At 36.0% G+C, this 17301-nt stretch overlaps 1 protein-coding gene across 1 annotated transcript in view; it reads left to right on the top strand.

The window, feature by feature from the left end:
- Positions 1 to 11496, top strand: part of UBR5 (ubiquitin protein ligase E3 component n-recognin 5) — a 94621-nt gene extending 83125 nt beyond the window's left edge. The window contains exons 49-59 of the mRNA XM_063299562.1: positions 876 to 990; positions 1557 to 1701; positions 2788 to 2918; positions 3521 to 3581; positions 4597 to 4772; positions 4972 to 5056; positions 5842 to 5997; positions 6186 to 6299; positions 7048 to 7192; positions 7809 to 7894; positions 9004 to 11496. Of these exons, the coding sequence (XP_063155632.1) occupies positions 876 to 990; positions 1557 to 1701; positions 2788 to 2918; positions 3521 to 3581; positions 4597 to 4772; positions 4972 to 5056; positions 5842 to 5997; positions 6186 to 6299; positions 7048 to 7192; positions 7809 to 7894; positions 9004 to 9216 (1427 nt within the window). The 3' untranslated portion in view covers positions 9217 to 11496. The remainder of the gene's footprint in view (positions 1 to 875; positions 991 to 1556; positions 1702 to 2787; positions 2919 to 3520; positions 3582 to 4596; positions 4773 to 4971; positions 5057 to 5841; positions 5998 to 6185; positions 6300 to 7047; positions 7193 to 7808; positions 7895 to 9003) is intronic.
- The last annotated feature ends 5805 nt before the right edge of the window (positions 11497 to 17301 follow it).

The following is a 17301-nucleotide window of genomic DNA, read 5'->3' as shown; positions in this document are numbered from 1 at the left end:
GTAGGTATCCCAAAGAACATGTTTTGTATAGCATTAAATATTTAAGCGTTTGGCAGAGAGAAGGACAAGAGGTTATGCTGTAATCTAAAAAGACAACAACTTTGCCTTTTTAATAGTCAAATTAAGGGTGCTAAATTATGTAAGCAATATTGTTTTGCACACTTGATATAATTGTTCTGTATGCACAAGAAAACAGAATCCTGCATAGAACATTGTAGAATGGAATGCAGATTTCTGCACAACCAGTTGTAGAAGAAAGTTACTGAATAGAGAAAATAAGAAGAAATTGTCAGAATTTTTCTTCACTTTCATGTGTATTGTTTTGGAATGAATGGGGCATACCTCTGCTGTTAAGAGATTTATTAGTAAAATTCAGCATAGAGGAAACACCAGAGGAAGAATAATAAGAGATTATATATGTGTGCGTGTGTGTGTGGGTGTATGTGTATGTATATGTATGTATGTATATATGTATGTATATGTATGTGTGTGTGTATATATATATGGAAATGTATGTATTTTATTTCAATTACATGTATTTGGGCCTATTGTAAAGGCCTGAGACTCCATACTAGTTTGAAGCACAGAAGGATTCTCAAATAGGGTTGACATGACTTCACATTTTGTTCCTGCAATATATTATATTTTTTGAATGAGGACTTAAGAGTCTTCTAAAATGTTGGTTGGAGTGGGGAAGTAAAATTGGATGAAAAAGTGTGGTTGCATCAGTTCTTAAATCTTTTATAAAACTGAGATTCCAAACCTAAATTTTGTATTCTGCTTCCTCACTGATAGATCTCAACAATTCATGATTTTTTGTAGTAGTTACGATTTTTATAGGAAAAACTGTATACAAACATTGACTGTCTCTTCAGGTCTAATGCAGAGATTACGGAACAGAGGGGAGAGAGATCGGGAAAGGGAGCGGGAGAGAGAAATGAGGAGAAACAGTAGTGGGCTGCGAACTGGTTCTCGAAGAGACAGAGACAGGTAAGTTGTTCCACTAACTTACAAATTTTGTTCAGAGAATTTTCTGGTGTAAATTTCTAGTTATAGGGAATCATACTTAAGAGCAGGGTATATGTCCTAACAACCAGGAAACACACTGAGACAATGAACTGGTCTCTAATATTTATTGCTAGTACTTAACAGGAATCCTAACAAACTGAAGAAGCGTGGGAAAAACCCAGACATATAACCCCCAAGGGTTAAGGCGGTCCCGATCTGTGTCTCTTTGAATGGCTGAACAATTCCTCAGTGCTACGCATGCGCTTGACAGTCTGGATGGGAGCCCCCTGCTCGCCATCCTTACTCATGACAGTATACATCTCTAAAATGTTTTACAGAATCAAGGACTCAAAACAATTAAAACAAATAAACAGGAAGTACTGCCTTATATTGGCATACAAACAAAAGGTGGAACAGAGGCTGACTTCCTATCCCTTTAATAGAACAGAAGCCCCCCCTTTTTTTTCTGGAACACAGTCCCACAATATACTTTCTTGGTCGTATGTAGACCAACAATAATTTCTGATAAAGCGTGTTTGTTTTTTAAGGGATTTCAGAAGGCAGCTGTCCATTGACACCAGACCTTTTCGACCTGCATCTGAAGGGAATCCTAGTGATGATCCTGATCCTCTTCCAGCACATCGACAGGCCCTTGGTGAAAGACTTTACCCCCGTGTACAAGCAATGCAACCTGTGAGCCTTGTCTATGAGTCTCTCTACTTGGGGGGGGGGGGGCTTTGTCTTTTACAAACTATTCTAACATGTTCTGTTTTGCCTTGTTTTTCCTGGAATGTTTTGTAATCTGTTTATTGCCATCGGTCTTGAACGTGCTGTGATAACAAGACTTAACTTTATGCCACAACCTGTAGCAGAATTGATTGATTGGCTGTATACAACTACCTTATAAATAATACATTTTAGACCTATTCATTCTTCTAAAGAAAGCAATTCCTATGTATGAAAAAAGATCCACATTTGGAGGAGCCCTGTTTATTAATAATGAGTACAGCATTCAATGCAAGGACTCCGTTGTCCTGTGAGTCACGTCTAGGGATCGCATGGCTCCTCTGGGCAAGGCCCAACCAGAGTGGTTAGGCGCACTCACTCCCACACCTACCTACCTGCCATCCTTTCTTCTGTATGCCAGGATGATGGCTATTAAGCTTGAAAAAGCCTCATACTAAAGCTAATTTCTGGGTTAGCATGGATCTTGTGAACATTGGGGTGCATAAGAAGGGAGAATGGACTGCCATAGGTAGAATCTTAACCTAGCATTGTCACTGTGACACCTATACTCGGAAAAGGCTCCATTTGGAAAGCTGAAGGGAATTGTGTAATTATTGCTGCACAAAAATTCAGAAGGGCTGAGAAGGATGGCTGTAAACTGAAACTGGAAACAAAACAAATCTAAACATAGAAAGCACTGATAGAAAAAAATAATAAGAAAAAATCCAAGGCTGGAATAGAATTTGTTCTGAGTCCAATCTAATTTGCTTACTGGGGTGTTCTTTATGATTGGGATGTACCCCTGAAAAAGAATCTTTCCACATTTTCCACATAATTTGAATTCAGAATAAATTATATTTTACAAACTGGATTTGCCCTTTTTTATGTCTGGAAGGGAAATTTCCAGGACCCAGATCCATCCCATTTATCCTCTGCTTCTCTATCCATAATTTTAACGTATTGGGAAGCACACAGATAGCCTATCTAGGATAATAGGTAGAAGGAAAAGAATATAAACACTGAAAAATAAGGTATAAATATATATGTTTTCAGGCATTTGCAAGCAAGATTACAGGCATGCTATTGGAATTATCACCTGCACAGCTGCTTTTGCTATTAGCAAGTGAAGATTCTCTTCGAGCAAGGGTGGATGAAGCTATGGAACTCATCATTGCACATGGGAGGTAATTTAATATTAATGAGAATCAAAGTATGCATTTTAGTTTCAGCTATGGCAACAATTGGCTTAAGAGAACCTATAGGAGCCAAGGTATCTAGCCTGCCACTCCCTTATTTATAAACAAATGGCTGAAAACTCACCCAAAATTTTGGATAAGATACCTGATATTGCACAAAATTTTGGATCTATTCTATCATAAGGAGCTTCCACAGCAGGCAAAAATGATGAAATGTGTGTTATGACATTATGACGCAAGTTCTTCCTGTTACGTACGTGGGTACAATGTTATAACACAAGTACAGAAAGGGCAACATTTGTTCACATTTATGTTTTATTGTCCTCCTGCCTTCCCCCAGTGCCTATGCCCATCAGTTTGTGTAGTGGTGCTGTGTTTAGAGATTCTAAGTACGGTCTTTGAAATTTCTGTAAGAAATGGAGAATGTACTATAGATGTGATAAGTAATGGGTTGGAATCCAAGAGATCTCAATGCATTCTAGGTGGAATATGAATAGCGCAGTTTCCAGTGACTGCTGCTTTCCAGCAGCAGCATCTGTATTTGCAAAGATTACATTGGCTCAGTGTAATTGGTGTTTGTTCCTTCAAAGGGAAAATGGAGCTGACAGCATTCTAGACCTTGGCTTGTTGGATTCTTCTGATAAAGTACAAGTAAGAAACTTCTATAGACAGTATCTTTATTAGTTTACTGTTTAAAGATGTCTGAAATATCTAAAATAGAGGAAATGGTTTACCAAGAAGATTTATCCCCAGAGTTACCAAATTAAATAACAACAATAAAAGAATCTCTCAAGTTCCACAAGGGCATGGCAGTTGGATTTCTGAACAGGAGACTGTACATTGCAGTTTCTTATTAAAACTTGCTCTTGTAACTTATAGTCTCAATTTTGTCCTGGAAATTGATCATACAGGTAGTCCTCGTTTACTGACTTTTCACAGTTACGATGGTGATGAAAAAGTAAGTTTATGATCAATCCTTGCATTTACAACCTTTGCTGGTCTGTAAAGCAAAGGAAAGCTGAAGTAAAATTATAAGCACACTCGTGGTTTCACTTAGCCACTTCGCTTAACAATCAAGTTGCTTGTCCCAATTGTAATTGCTAAACAAGGACTACCTGTAACAAGTTTCTATGCCCAGAAATTATCTCTGTCCGAAGTATTTACTCATCTTAGTCTTAAACCCAGGAAAGTAGGTGGCATAAGATTAACCCTATTCTGTGTTAAGATGAAATGTTGTCTGTGGTTGACATGCAGTGAACTTGTTCAGACAATATTTTTCTTCTTAGTTTCATTCCAGAGAATATTTTGCATGCTGCCTCCCTACAAATTACTGTTGGTTCATTTGTTCTTTCCTTCTGTTGGATTGATAAGCACACATAAGCCTAATCTTTTCTTTGCTCATCTAGAAATCAGGATACTATTTTTTCAACTTTTAATTTTATTTGCTTTAAGGGATGACACACACAAAGCTAAAGCAGAGTCTATGTTTTAGAAACTGTTAGATAACTTCATAGATGTATATTGTTAAATTAGCATTAGCGTTTGGTTAAATCACCTTTTTGAATTGTATATTTTTAATACACAGTTGAATACTAAAGAAGTCAGTTGTTAACAGGGAAACAGCAAGCACTATTTTTATTTCTATTGTGTGTTTCTTTTAAAAAAGGAAAATAGAAAACGACATGGTTCCAGTCGTAGTGTTGTGGACATGGAATTAGATGATACAGATGATGGTGATGATAATGCACCACTCTTTTATCAACCTGGAAAACGCGGTTTTTATACCCCAAGGCCAGGCAAAAACACCGAAGCCAGGCTAAATTGTTTCAGAAATATTGGCAGGTAAAACGTCCTCTTGATAAGTGAATTGTTTTGTGAGAGAAAAGCAATTTAGAATGTATATATAGCAATAACTGTAAGAAAATTAGGATTTTCAACCAAATTTTGAAAATGTAATGGCTCTTTTGTTTTTTAATGCTCCTATTTAGATATTGGTAGAAATTTTCTGTTAAAATATTAACTGCTTTCTACTGATTTTCAGAATTCTAGGATTGTGCTTGCTGCAAAATGAACTATGTCCAATCACGTTAAATCGACATGTAATAAAAGTTCTTCTTGGCAGAAAGGTAAGCACGTCTTAGTGATTAAGCATAGGGCTGCTGCATTATTTGATGAAATTTGTGCTCAGTTAAAAATGTAGGGCCTGCCAGAACGGGCATTGTCCCCATGGCCTCCACCCTTCTGTTTAAAATGTTTGCTCCCTTCCTTACTGTCAGATACTCTATCCAGAAAAGGTAAGAATATTTCAAAAAGCTCCATGCTGGATATAATGCTAACCTACAAATATGTTATCAAGTGATTTTTTAAATGAGATTATTATAGTCTGTCTCCTAAGCCTTTCATTCCTAATCCCCTAAACAGCAGTTTTATCAAATAACTAAAATAAGCCACTATTTTCAAAACAAACTAGAATTTCTATTTTGTTTTGCTGGAGGTCACAAATCTTGGCCATAAGCCCAGATCAGATGTAATGATGATCCTGAAAACTAACCCATGTCCATATATTCCCTTCAACTTTTGTGCTCATATTGTGGTTTATTTAAAACATGTTTTTTTAGTTGGGATGTAATAGGAACCTATAATTTAAGGCATTATAAAAGGCCAGATATGGATTGTGCAAGCATAACCCTCATTGTAATGTCCATTAAATCATGAATATTAACAATAGATTATTGTCCGTGAACAAGGCCAAACTTTTCTTGATCAAATAGTGGAAATGAGAGCGCTATTCTTAAAATAGATACAGGAATGCTAGTTGTAAAACCTTACAAAATTTCTAACAATAAGCTTCACTGTACTACTTATGCAATGAAACATGAGTAAATGTTTCATGATTATTTTATATTTTCAGGTTAACTGGCATGATTTTGCCTTTTTTGATCCGGTTATGTATGAGAGTTTACGGCAACTCATCCTCGCTTCCCAAAGTACAGATGCTGATGCTGTCTTTGCAGCAATGGACTTAGCTTTTGCAATAGATCTGTGCAAAGAGGAAGGTGGAGGACAGGTAGGCACAAATTACTGTGTTTAATGTTACTTACCCAGGGTCTCTTTTAATATTTACTGAACATCTGTAGATACTTTAGTAGTGTCAGTGGTAAATATAATGAAAAGCAAGAATAAGAGGAGTTATGATTAAGTGATGGTTGTGAAGCCTTTAATAAGGTTTAAGAAATGATTTTTTTTTTTTTTTAGGTTGAACTTATTTCTAATGGTGTAAATATACCAGTCACCCCTCAAAATGTGTATGAATATGTCCGTAAATATGCAGAACACAGAATGCTAGTAGTTGCAGAACAACCTCTACACGTAAGTGGTGTGAAATTATTCTTGGAATTTGACGCATTGGAAAGACACTGAGTTTTTACAATGTTTTCTTAGTACTGTTCTGTAATCTGTAAAGAAATATTTTGTGGAATGAATAGATAACAACTTTTGAGTCATCCATGAAATACTGTTTCATAAAACATTCAGAAAATGTTTAATACTTCTCTCAGTATCAGAAACATTAGACCTGTGTGAAATTTAGAATTAGCTTAAAAGACAGTTCTTCCCCCCATCTGGTTATGAATAAGGGTGAGCAAATCTATCAATTTTGGTTTCACTTAGTTTTTCATTTGATTCTGCTTAATTTTTGTGCTATTCTGTTTCTGCAGAAACTTTGCACAAAAAAATTGTGCTCATTTTCAGTTAAATGTTGATTGGCCTTGATCGCTGAACCAAAACTTGTGATAGTTAATATTCTTCTTCTGTTATGAGCCAGACTTCACAGAGTAGCTCTGCTTAGGCTCGGGACAATTCCAAGCTTGTTCCCTTGATTCAGAAACATAGAATAATATCTTTATATAAGTACCCATAGGAAATCACCCCCATCCATTTTACCTCCAGGTTTGGATGAGGTGAAGCAAGGGATTTTTCTGGGGTGGTGTTGCTGCAGTTCTTGGAACATGACAAGAACATGGCAAGACTTGTGCATCACAGCAAGGAATCTTCAGTTGTGTTGTAACCCGCCAGTATGATTTGAGTGCAGAAGTTGTATTTATTGTTGCTTTTTCAGGCAATGAGGAAGGGTCTTTTGGATGTACTCCCAAAGAATTCCTTAGAAGACTTGACAGCAGAAGATTTCAGGCTTCTAGTCAATGGCTGTGGTGAAGTTAATGTGCAAATGCTAATCAGCTTTACTTCTTTCAATGATGAGTCAGGTATAATATAGCTTTGATTACAAGTTGCACCATAATAAAATTCTGATCAGCTTATTTGTATACTGATTAAAAAATAAAATCTTTTTATAAGTTATATGGGGTTATCCAATATTGCATAAGCAGGCCTATCTCATTCTTCTAGAGTAGATGTGAAAGGGACCTAGTGGGAATGTTCTGTCAGTAGAGTCCATTCTTCTGGGAGATGGAAACAGTTGTGTATAATCCGTACAGCAGTGCTTCTTGGTTGTATTTATCCTGTGCCTGCTGGGAAGCTTCTTCACAGATTAAAAAATGATAGTTCAGGTTATTTCTTTCAGATACAATTTTTGGATTTTTTTAATTAATTGAGACTTGATCACTTGCTTAATGCAGAAGTGTAATTTTATAGTGAACATTGTATTACTGACCAACTAAAAAGGAGTGCTATTGAATCATACTATTGTACTAGTATTTAATATGGTTAGTGTATTTCAAGTATTTCTGTAAGTTCACTTGCTTTTTAAAGTTATTTATTTATTTTTCGAATTTCTATTACCATCTCTCCCAAAAGGGGGACTCTGAGTGGTAATGCTATGGCCTATCTGCTTTTAATATTACTTTATTTCATTTTTAATAGGAGAAAATGCTGAGAAACTTTTGCAGTTTAAACGATGGTTTTGGTCCATAGTAGAGAAGATGAGTATGACTGAAAGGCAAGATCTCGTAAGCATTATTTCTTTTCCTTGGGGCTAATTCATACCTTTTGAGTATCTAATTGTTAATTTCCTTTAATGCTTTGAAAAGTTAAAAAAAAATAATACAATCCCCACTTACTTATTATTATCCAGATTTTTTTCTCATTTTGGCCTGGATTACATACACTCTTTGGATTTGGGATTTCTTCAATATGAGGTCCTAAGATTGCATTACAAACTCTTTTGAAAGTGAGGGAATTTGAAAAGCACTTTGTGATATGACATGGAATTTTCCATGGAAAGTGAAAAAAGTGTAAATACCAATCATGTAGTCCTTGAAAATACTTAGAAAGTAGTTGTTTTGATTCCAGTTTTTGTATTTAGCCCGGGCCAAGTCTCTAGAGATTACTTTTTGTTGCTCACATAAAATTAATAGTGGAGTGTGGCAGTAAATTTGCTAGAATGTTCTGCATTCACCATATAAACACAAATTCCCTTGTGGAAATCAAAAGTTAACAATCACATCCTAAGGAGCTTTGATGAAATGATGGGTCTCATTCCTAATATAGTTCCTATAGTTCCAGTTTTAAGTACATTTAACTTAAATTATGGAAATGTGTAAGCCTGGTAAGAGTCCTAAATACCTCTAATGAAACCTCTAATCAACATAAAAAACACAGTGGGTAGAAAAATACACACAGCCCACCTGTGGCATTTTCACTTGAATATTACCTGTGTAATGGAGTTGAGTGTTCACCAGCAAAGGGATTGACGCAAATCTTTGTTAAAAATTGACACAAATCTTTGTTAAAAATTAAACATATTAAGAAATTGATAGGTATATTTCTTTCTTCTTCTTTTTCTCTGCACATTTTTATATTTTTATATTTTTCTTAAGTTATTAGTTTTTTACCTTTGTATTTTTAAACTTTAATAAAAAAATTTATTTAAAAAAAAGGAAAGAAATCAGATGGACAAAAAGTGAGATGAAAAGCTGTCCAAATTAAATTCTGAGTGTTGTTTTCAAGATGCTATCTTTCTTTTTATATTTCTTAATCATGTTTAGTATGATTAATATCAGAATTGTGTATGAATTTGTTTACTGAAGGGTTAACAAGATTTTTTTATGGCCCTTAGGTTTACTTTTGGACATCTAGCCCATCATTACCTGCTAGTGAAGAAGGATTTCAGCCGATGCCATCCATCACAATTAGACCACCAGATGATCAACACCTTCCTACAGCAAACACATGTATATCTCGCCTTTATGTTCCACTTTATTCTTCTAAACAGATTCTTAAACAGAAGTTGCTACTCGCCATTAAGACCAAAAATTTTGGTTTTGTGTAGACTATTAAAAAAAAGTGTGTATTGCTGTATAATTATTACTAGCTAGATTTTTTGTAGAGTTTCCATTTGTCTATAAAAGTTTATGAAAGTTAATGCTGTCATGCTCCCTGTTGCTGGTACTGCAATGATGAAATGCAACATTCCCAAGCAAAGTTTGCAACCTAAGGGCTGAAGAAGCACTGGCAATGTTAGATTGTGATCATTTGCTAGTCATTAACTTCTTGGCCAAATCCCAGCCAAAGATGACAGCAGAACAATATGAATTACACTGTGATTTAGCTTTTTGCAAAAGGGGTGAAAATATGTCAAATGTTCTTTAAAAAAATTCACTGCTGCCTTTGTGGAAAGTGTTTCAGCAAAGGTGCTTGTATAGAGGGAATAGGAAATTTCAAAATAAAAGATGAAGTATGTTATGTGGTTTATTTTAATTTTTTTTAATGGTGTTTAAGTTTGTGGTTGGCTGCAGTTGTGCATCATGTATATTGAACTTGTAAAAAGTTCTTGCCAGTTAGAGCTAAGAGTTGAAATCATTCACGTTTGCTTACAAAAACCACTGCCATTGCAATTTTGTCTGCTTGCACTGGACTCTGGCACAATAAATACCACCATTAATGTTTTGCATGTAGTCTGTATAACCTTAGTGAGAATCTTTTTGTATGTAAGAAGGAAGCCAATGCACAGTATTTAATCGTTTACAATCAACATTTTGTATCCCTCTTTCTTTGAGCAGTCAGTTAGGAGGTTTATACCTCCAGCTCAAATCTGGACCCTTGTTCTGCTGTGTCTCAAGCTGGTTAAATTTTCAGCCTGGGCACTACCTGGTAACTGTAAAATGTTTATAAGATCATGATTATTTGAAGGTACATTTTGAAGAAATTTAATGTTCGTGAGCAGCTTAACTACTTTTGTATCTAGCCTTTTTTAAGTATCTTGTTACAGTTTTTAATAAATTACAAAGTCATACTGAAAAAATAGTTTTTATTTATGTGACCTGTATATTTTTAGTTGCCACTGCACACCACAGTTATCAATTAAGTTCCTTGTAAGTGAATAAAACTTTTCTTCCTCTTCAATTAAAACAGAAGCAGTCCAGGCTGCATTTTACAGTTAGCAGAAAATTTAAAATGGCCTGATCCAACGAAGTATAATCTTTTCATCAAATACAGCTTGTTCAGTTAGCACAAAAATGTTTGCCAAATGCATAGTGGTGCACATACAGAATGCTTTTTTTATTAAAGCATTTTAGTGCATAATATTTCAGTATATTGTAGGAAAGGGGAAGATTCTTTGTTATTTCACACTTACCGTCTCATACTAGATATTAGTCAGGAATTCTTTATAATGATTTGTTAATTTAAGTCTTCTTTTCTGTGGGGTTTTGGCAGGGGGGAAATTGCACATCGTTAAGAACTTGCCTGAATTTCTGCCAGTGGACCACCTCTTCTCTTCCTCTATGCCAACAACTTTCATGCCTCTTTCTGCCTTAGCTTGAAAACAGCATCCTGCTTCTGTAGAGCATCTATCATTTTGGCAGGCACTGCAGCTGTGTAAATCCTAACTGTAACCTCCTAGTAGTAAGGAGACTGAAGACTGTTCTGTTAAAAGCTGACTGTGCCAGGCTTACTCAGTTTAAAAAATTAAACAGCAGGTGCTTTAATTTTTCCCCTTGCACATTTCGATGAAATCATTATTCCCCAATGACAGCGCTTTTAAGGATAAGGATGGAGTTTTTCATGTTTGGCATAGAATTCAGGTTCTGTTTCTGAATTTGCTACTGGCTTATAGCAAGTTTCTTAATGTCTGAGCCTCTTGCATTCTGTAATTTAAAAAAAAAAGCTACCTACCTCACAGAAGAGTTGAGGCATAATAAAGTTAATATTCTCCAAAGCCCTTTTAGGAAAGGCTGTGTATATTGTAAAATATTGTTATATATATCCTGTGTATATCTAGCATATCCCTATGTTATATGTATAGCTCTGTATATAACACAATTGTTTTACAACAGTCACAGCAGAATAAATTACTAAAGTTCACAAGGCCTATACAGTAGCTTGTGTGTGTGTGTGTAGATATACACACATACACATGCACACACACATAAATACACATGTACACAAACAACACTTTGCTGATACTCTAATGCCAAGGGGAAAGCTAGAATGATTTATGTTGTAGTCATTGACTCAAGATGTATATGTAGCTATATAAATAGCTTTTCTCTGTATATTTGAACATTATCAAGCTTTTAATAAGAAATGCTTATTAAAATTGTACACCGCATTACTGTGTGGCTTAAATTAGTTTCTTTTAAATGTATGGCAAGAAAAGTGATAGGAAAGCTTTCCAATAGTGCGTTTAATTTCCCTAACTTTTGATAATCCTGTTCTTTTAAAAGCTGAATGTTGGTTTACTTTCTTTTCCTCAGAAGCTACTGAACTGATTGGGCTTGGTGAAATTATGACAATTGAGTTGCTATGATAACCCTGTGAATTCCTTTGGAACTCTCTTGATCCATGGATCCTTGGTTTTGTAAAGATGTATTTTGGTAGCTGATAGTCATCCATTGTGAAACCAATGCAAACAATAAGCACAAGAAATGATGAGCCCTACAGCTTATTTATGTGTCCCAACAAATCTTTGTACATTCAGAATTTTTTACTTTATCTTGCCCACATTTTAGCATTTCAGACAAATGTTAATTTGAAAGAAAGCAAAGTTAGTCTGTACATCTGTTAATTAGGGCCACTGTCTTTTGATCAACCAGCTTTTTGTTTTTGCAAGAAACATTTGAAATGGTGAAACCTATGCAGATTTGTAAACAATTAAAAACCCTCATTTAATCTGGTTGCTAAGCACTATGTATGTATAACTGAGTGTATGTGTCAATATTACTACCTGTCAGGGATAGCGTGGGTGCTGCCATTCAGTTCCTGTTACATGTATACAATCCAGAAGATGGAGGCAGCTGAAGATCAATCATCAAGCTAATTTGTGGGTAATTCTTTAGATACTATATACTAAGTTTTGTTATGCTTTATAGATAAACCAACACTTGAATTGTTCAAAGCAGCAGGCCAGGCACCAATAAAGCATGTTGTTGCTGATGAAATTTGTGTTATCTTCCAATTCCTAGTCAAACAGTTTAGTGGTAGTATCCTAGATGAACTGTATTTATTAAATAATCTTAAAAAGTAGCCCTGTATACCTCATATCATCAGTAGGCTATCTAACTTACTAAGTCCAACTAGTTCTTTTAGGCTGTTGGATTTCTTGTATCATTTTTTCCCCAAGCAATATCAATACCAGTAGAGAGAGCATGGATAAAAATAAATGCTTTACTCCCAAATAGAAATCAGTTTGATCAGATAGGCAAAATAAGGTGTTTAAGCCTCTGAAAGCACTTAATTGTAGCAATAGACTCGTATCTTCTACAGTCATAATTTGGATTTTCCACATTCTATGTTTCATTACAATAAGAAAAGGTTTTTGTCTACAAGTTGTTTACAGAGCTACCTTCTCTTCTGGATAATAGGGAAAGCGTTTTTTCCCTTCCAAGTAAGCCAATATGTTGAAAAAGTGTCTAAACACTTAGTCTGGGTTCTCAGCTAGCGTGATGTAGTGATTAAAGTGTCGGGCTAAGACTGGAGATAACTAGGTTTAAATCCCCCATGGAAATTCACTGGATAACTGAGCCGGTCACTCTTGCTCAACCCAACCAACTTCACTGGATGGTTGCTATGGCAAGCTGCTTTGAGATTCTAGAAAGGCAGGATATATGTTTAACAGAATAAAAATGAAATAGGGCAGAATGTCTATTCAGGGGTAGAGGGGGACTGAACCTTTTGCAGTGATGCTAATTCTGCCATTTCTTTTTGTCTGGTGGCTTTCAAAGTGGTCACTACCCAGATTGAAATGCCTCAGGCTTTACTCAAAGATCATTAAACAATGTTAGCAACCACAAAGTCATAAGTATTTTTAAAGATCACGATGGAGAAGGCTTAACAGTGTAACTTTTCTAGTACCTGTTGGCAGTTGTAGAGCATTTTGATACCTTAACACACTTTCATTGCATACCCTAAAATATGGTCATCCTCAATTGGAAATTTCTTGTAATTCTTAATTTAAAACAAAATCTGTTTGTTCTGTTTAGATATTCTATTGCAAAACCAGTGAAACTAGATAACGTGCACTGAAAATGGTTGAGCTTTTATACCTTTGTAAAAAACAAAAAAAAAGAATCAGCATTATCTTTGGAGATGTTCTTCATACAACATCTCACACAGAAACATGCTGAACTAAATTAAGTCTCTTTCAAGTCAAGTTTGACTCTTGGTGAACTTCATGGACACATCCATGTAATTTTTTTGGCAACAATACTTTGCCATTGCCTTCTTTCAGATGGTTTTTTTTTTTAAACCTCCCAATCTAGCCTACAGGTCTCCAATTCACAGGTTGTCTTTCAGGCAATTAATATCACTTGCTAAGGTGCTGGTGCACTAATGACCATCAACTCTATTTAGCGCTGTAAAAGCTTTTGCAAAGCACTATCTTCAAATATTTAGCACAATTCTATATGAGCCCCTGTGGTGCAATACTGAAGATGTGGGACTTGGAGGGAGACAGGTTCTATTCCACCCTCAATCATGGAAGCTCCCTGCCTGCCTGAGCCAGGGATCAATACATTTTATAGATGATGTACACTGTCTTACAATTAAATTTAATCTGCAATTACTCAATACTGGTTTTCAATCTAGCCTCATCCTTTTTTGGAGAGTGGCTTCTGGCACACGTACACAATGTCTCACACGCATACATTTTGTGGGGAGGAGAAATCTCCAAGGCGATTTGAGCCGCCAAAGTGTGGAAGGTAAAGGACAATTGCACTGGATTTTTAAAATTTAATGTTAATTAATTTAAAATCCAATTGTTTTTTCTTTTAGGTAAATTGGGATAAATACTGAGATTTGCATTAGAATCCCCCTCAACTCTAAAATGGGCTTCACATTTCAGCCCTGCACCATCTTGATGACTGTGTACCACAGGCTATATTCCTCAAGGCCAAATGTGCATGTTTTTTAAAAAAATTAAAAGGATGCCCCTCCCTGAGGGAAAAGTGGGGAAGTCCAATTCTGAGATAGACTCACATAAAGGAGATTGCAACGGTCAAATCCAGAAGTAACCATTGGGCCGTGTGTCAAAGCATGCAGAATACTTCTCAAGAATGGTCGCTGCTAGAGAAAAACATGGCTGATAGATTTATTTATTCAGTTTATATTGCTGCCCATCTCAGATTAGTGACTCTGGGTGGCAGTAGTAACTGGTACATGAAGGAACAGAACCAGACTTTGGAGCACACGCAAGAGAAACTGTACTAACTGCCTTTTTTTAGTTAAATAGTTGATTATCTCAGTGGGAAATCATGGCATGGTGGCACTTGTTAACAGAATATTCTGTTGAGCGGAAGCATTTTTAATAAATGTCTGTGCTTCTCAGAAAATCAACCCATATATAGTGATCAGTTTTAGATAGCATAAACAGGTTTTGGAGATTTCTAAAACTTTATAAAACTTCCTTGAGCACAGACCACTAGTTATTTGTAGGATAGCCATTTGAAAAACTATATGCTACATCATGGTACATCCATAGATGATAAGATATAAACAGGATTAATTTGCCAGCACTTTTACAAGTTAGTTGCCTCGCTGCTGGAAAGTTCTTTAGTAAGATTTAGCAAGCTCTAATTTGAGAACAATACCATTTCAGTCTTAATATCTTAAAAAAAATGTTTGGCTACTTTAACATCTACATCAACTATTTTTCTAGGAATACTTACTTAGGTGTATAACCGTGAAAAGAGATTTGGGCATTATCTCATTACTACAAGGATAATTGCCTGCTGTTGATCTATAGTTAGTTCTAAAGTTTACCTTTGTTCTCCTTGGTTTTTAAAGCTTTACTTTACCAAGCTTTCTCCAAGCTGGTGCCCTCCAGATACGTGAAGTTGGTAATTCCAAGCAAGAAATGGTATTTTATCAATACAGGAAATCAGAAAAAGTCCATCAGTCTATTAAACTAAGCTGAACTATAACAAGAGGCTGAAGTTCAGAAAGAACAGAGTCTTGCAAAAGATAACAAAAACAACCATAAAAAGATATGTTGGAAGTAAAAGGAAAGCCAAAAAAGGCATTAAGTCCATTGCAAGAAAGAAATGGTGAAGCCATAATGGATGATGGTGAGAACAAGTCTGACTTCTTCATTCTTATTTCTCAGAAGAGAAATGAAGCCCAAGCTGGTTATTGTTATGCCACTGGATGTAAAGATGGAGTCTGAGGTCTCTGAAGACAGTGTGGAGGAAGAGATCCAGATGACAGTCAGTGAAGGGGCGAAGACCAAAGAGCCTTCAGAGCCGCTGATTGGTGGAGTCTCTGATGAAGAGACTCAGCAGCCAATCAGCGCTCGGCAGTGGAGGGCAGTGAAGAGAGCTCAAGAGCTCGAAAGGCGATTGGCTCCCCGTCGCAAATGGCGGGAAAGTCTAACACTTAAAAGGCTCCCTCATCAAGAACAGGTTGTCAGTGACAACCGTTCTCTCCTCCCAGCCACTTCTTCCGACCTCGTCGCCTCAGGCGACTGTGTCTGCCAACTCTTCTCTTCAGGATCTTGCCTCTGCCACAAGGTATATTTGAATCTTACATTATGTGCATGGATTTCATGATGAACTGATGATTTCATGATGAGCTAGCTATAAGGTAGACCTGACTAAGAAACCAGTACCATATAGGGCTAGAGGTACTTTTATTGTAACCACTAAAGTAACATAGTCTTTCAAGTCTGAATGTGCTTCCCTCATCCTGCCCAGAGTCACTTTTATAGTGAGATGGGCAATATATAAATTTAATAAAATAAATAAATCCCTCACTTTATCTTCGTGTGAATTAGGGAGGGGCCCATCTGAGAAATTTGCTCAAATAGATTTATTGGAATGGACTCATGTCATGCTTGTGTGATTTTTGCCTTGGTAGTGGCTCTTCCTCCCGCCCTTCAAGGTCGCTCCCTATGCCCTCTACAGCTATTTTGCCTATTTTTTGTGAAAATGTGAGACATTAATAGGTAAATGAATGCTAGAGAAGGGACTTAATGCAATGGCAGACCATGCTTTCCATGCACTGAAATATAAAGAGTTGTGCTGGATTAGACTGAAGGGTTAGAACACAACAAACAGTAGTTCTCACTACAACAGTATACAGTCAGATGTGTTAAGACATACAGAGTGGAGTAGTAAAAGTAATCTGGTTAAAATAAAGGATTTGAATTTCAGTGAAACTTTTGGCTGATTCTTAAATGCTTGTATCAGAAGGATGAGACTCCTTCATTTCCCAAGCTGGGATTTTAATAAAAATCACCAGATGATCAGTGGAGGTCAAATATATTTATTCACCCAAAGTTGTTAGGTAGCTTTGGATGGGTGGCTGCAAATGGACTGCCTTTCCATTCCCTTTTAATAGGAATTTTAGTTTAAAAATTTAGCCAATCATCAATGGAATGAAATATGTTAGCTTATTAAAATGAACATCCTCCTTCTGTACAATCCATCCATCCTTCCTTCGCTAAAACACATGTTTCCTTACCTTAAAGTTATGGCACACTTCCTTATTTATAGTTAAACAGATGTCTCTTCATCTGGAGCTAAAACAATGGGCATTTATATTGCCTATACATGTGTTTTTCTATACCTTACATGTCTTCCTCTACATAGATTTTGCTGCATGATATATTCACTTGTTTATACTGACAGGAACCAGCATTACTATCTTTCCTATACAATCTTTTCTTATTGTAAAAATATAAGAAAAATATTCCAACACTTGCAAATACCACTTCACATGTGTTGGATAATGGGCTCATGACCCAAGAACTCAGAGCATTTCAGATCCAGTGGAAATTTCATGACATCTTCATCTGCCTTTTCCAGCAATGGAAAAGCTGAATATGGGGTTTTTAAAGATTAATAAAAGAACTCCAAGCAGCTAACAGCAATCTTGCAGAGTAGAAGCGTGAACCAAAAAAGGAACTTACACATTAAGCTTA

This window comes from Candoia aspera, chromosome 3, assembly GCF_035149785.1.
Source record: "Candoia aspera isolate rCanAsp1 chromosome 3, rCanAsp1.hap2, whole genome shotgun sequence".
Classification (NCBI taxonomy): domain Eukaryota; kingdom Metazoa; phylum Chordata; class Lepidosauria; order Squamata; family Boidae; genus Candoia; species Candoia aspera.
Note: the sequence above shows the minus strand (reverse complement) of the source record. Positions and strands in the feature narration are given on the sequence as shown.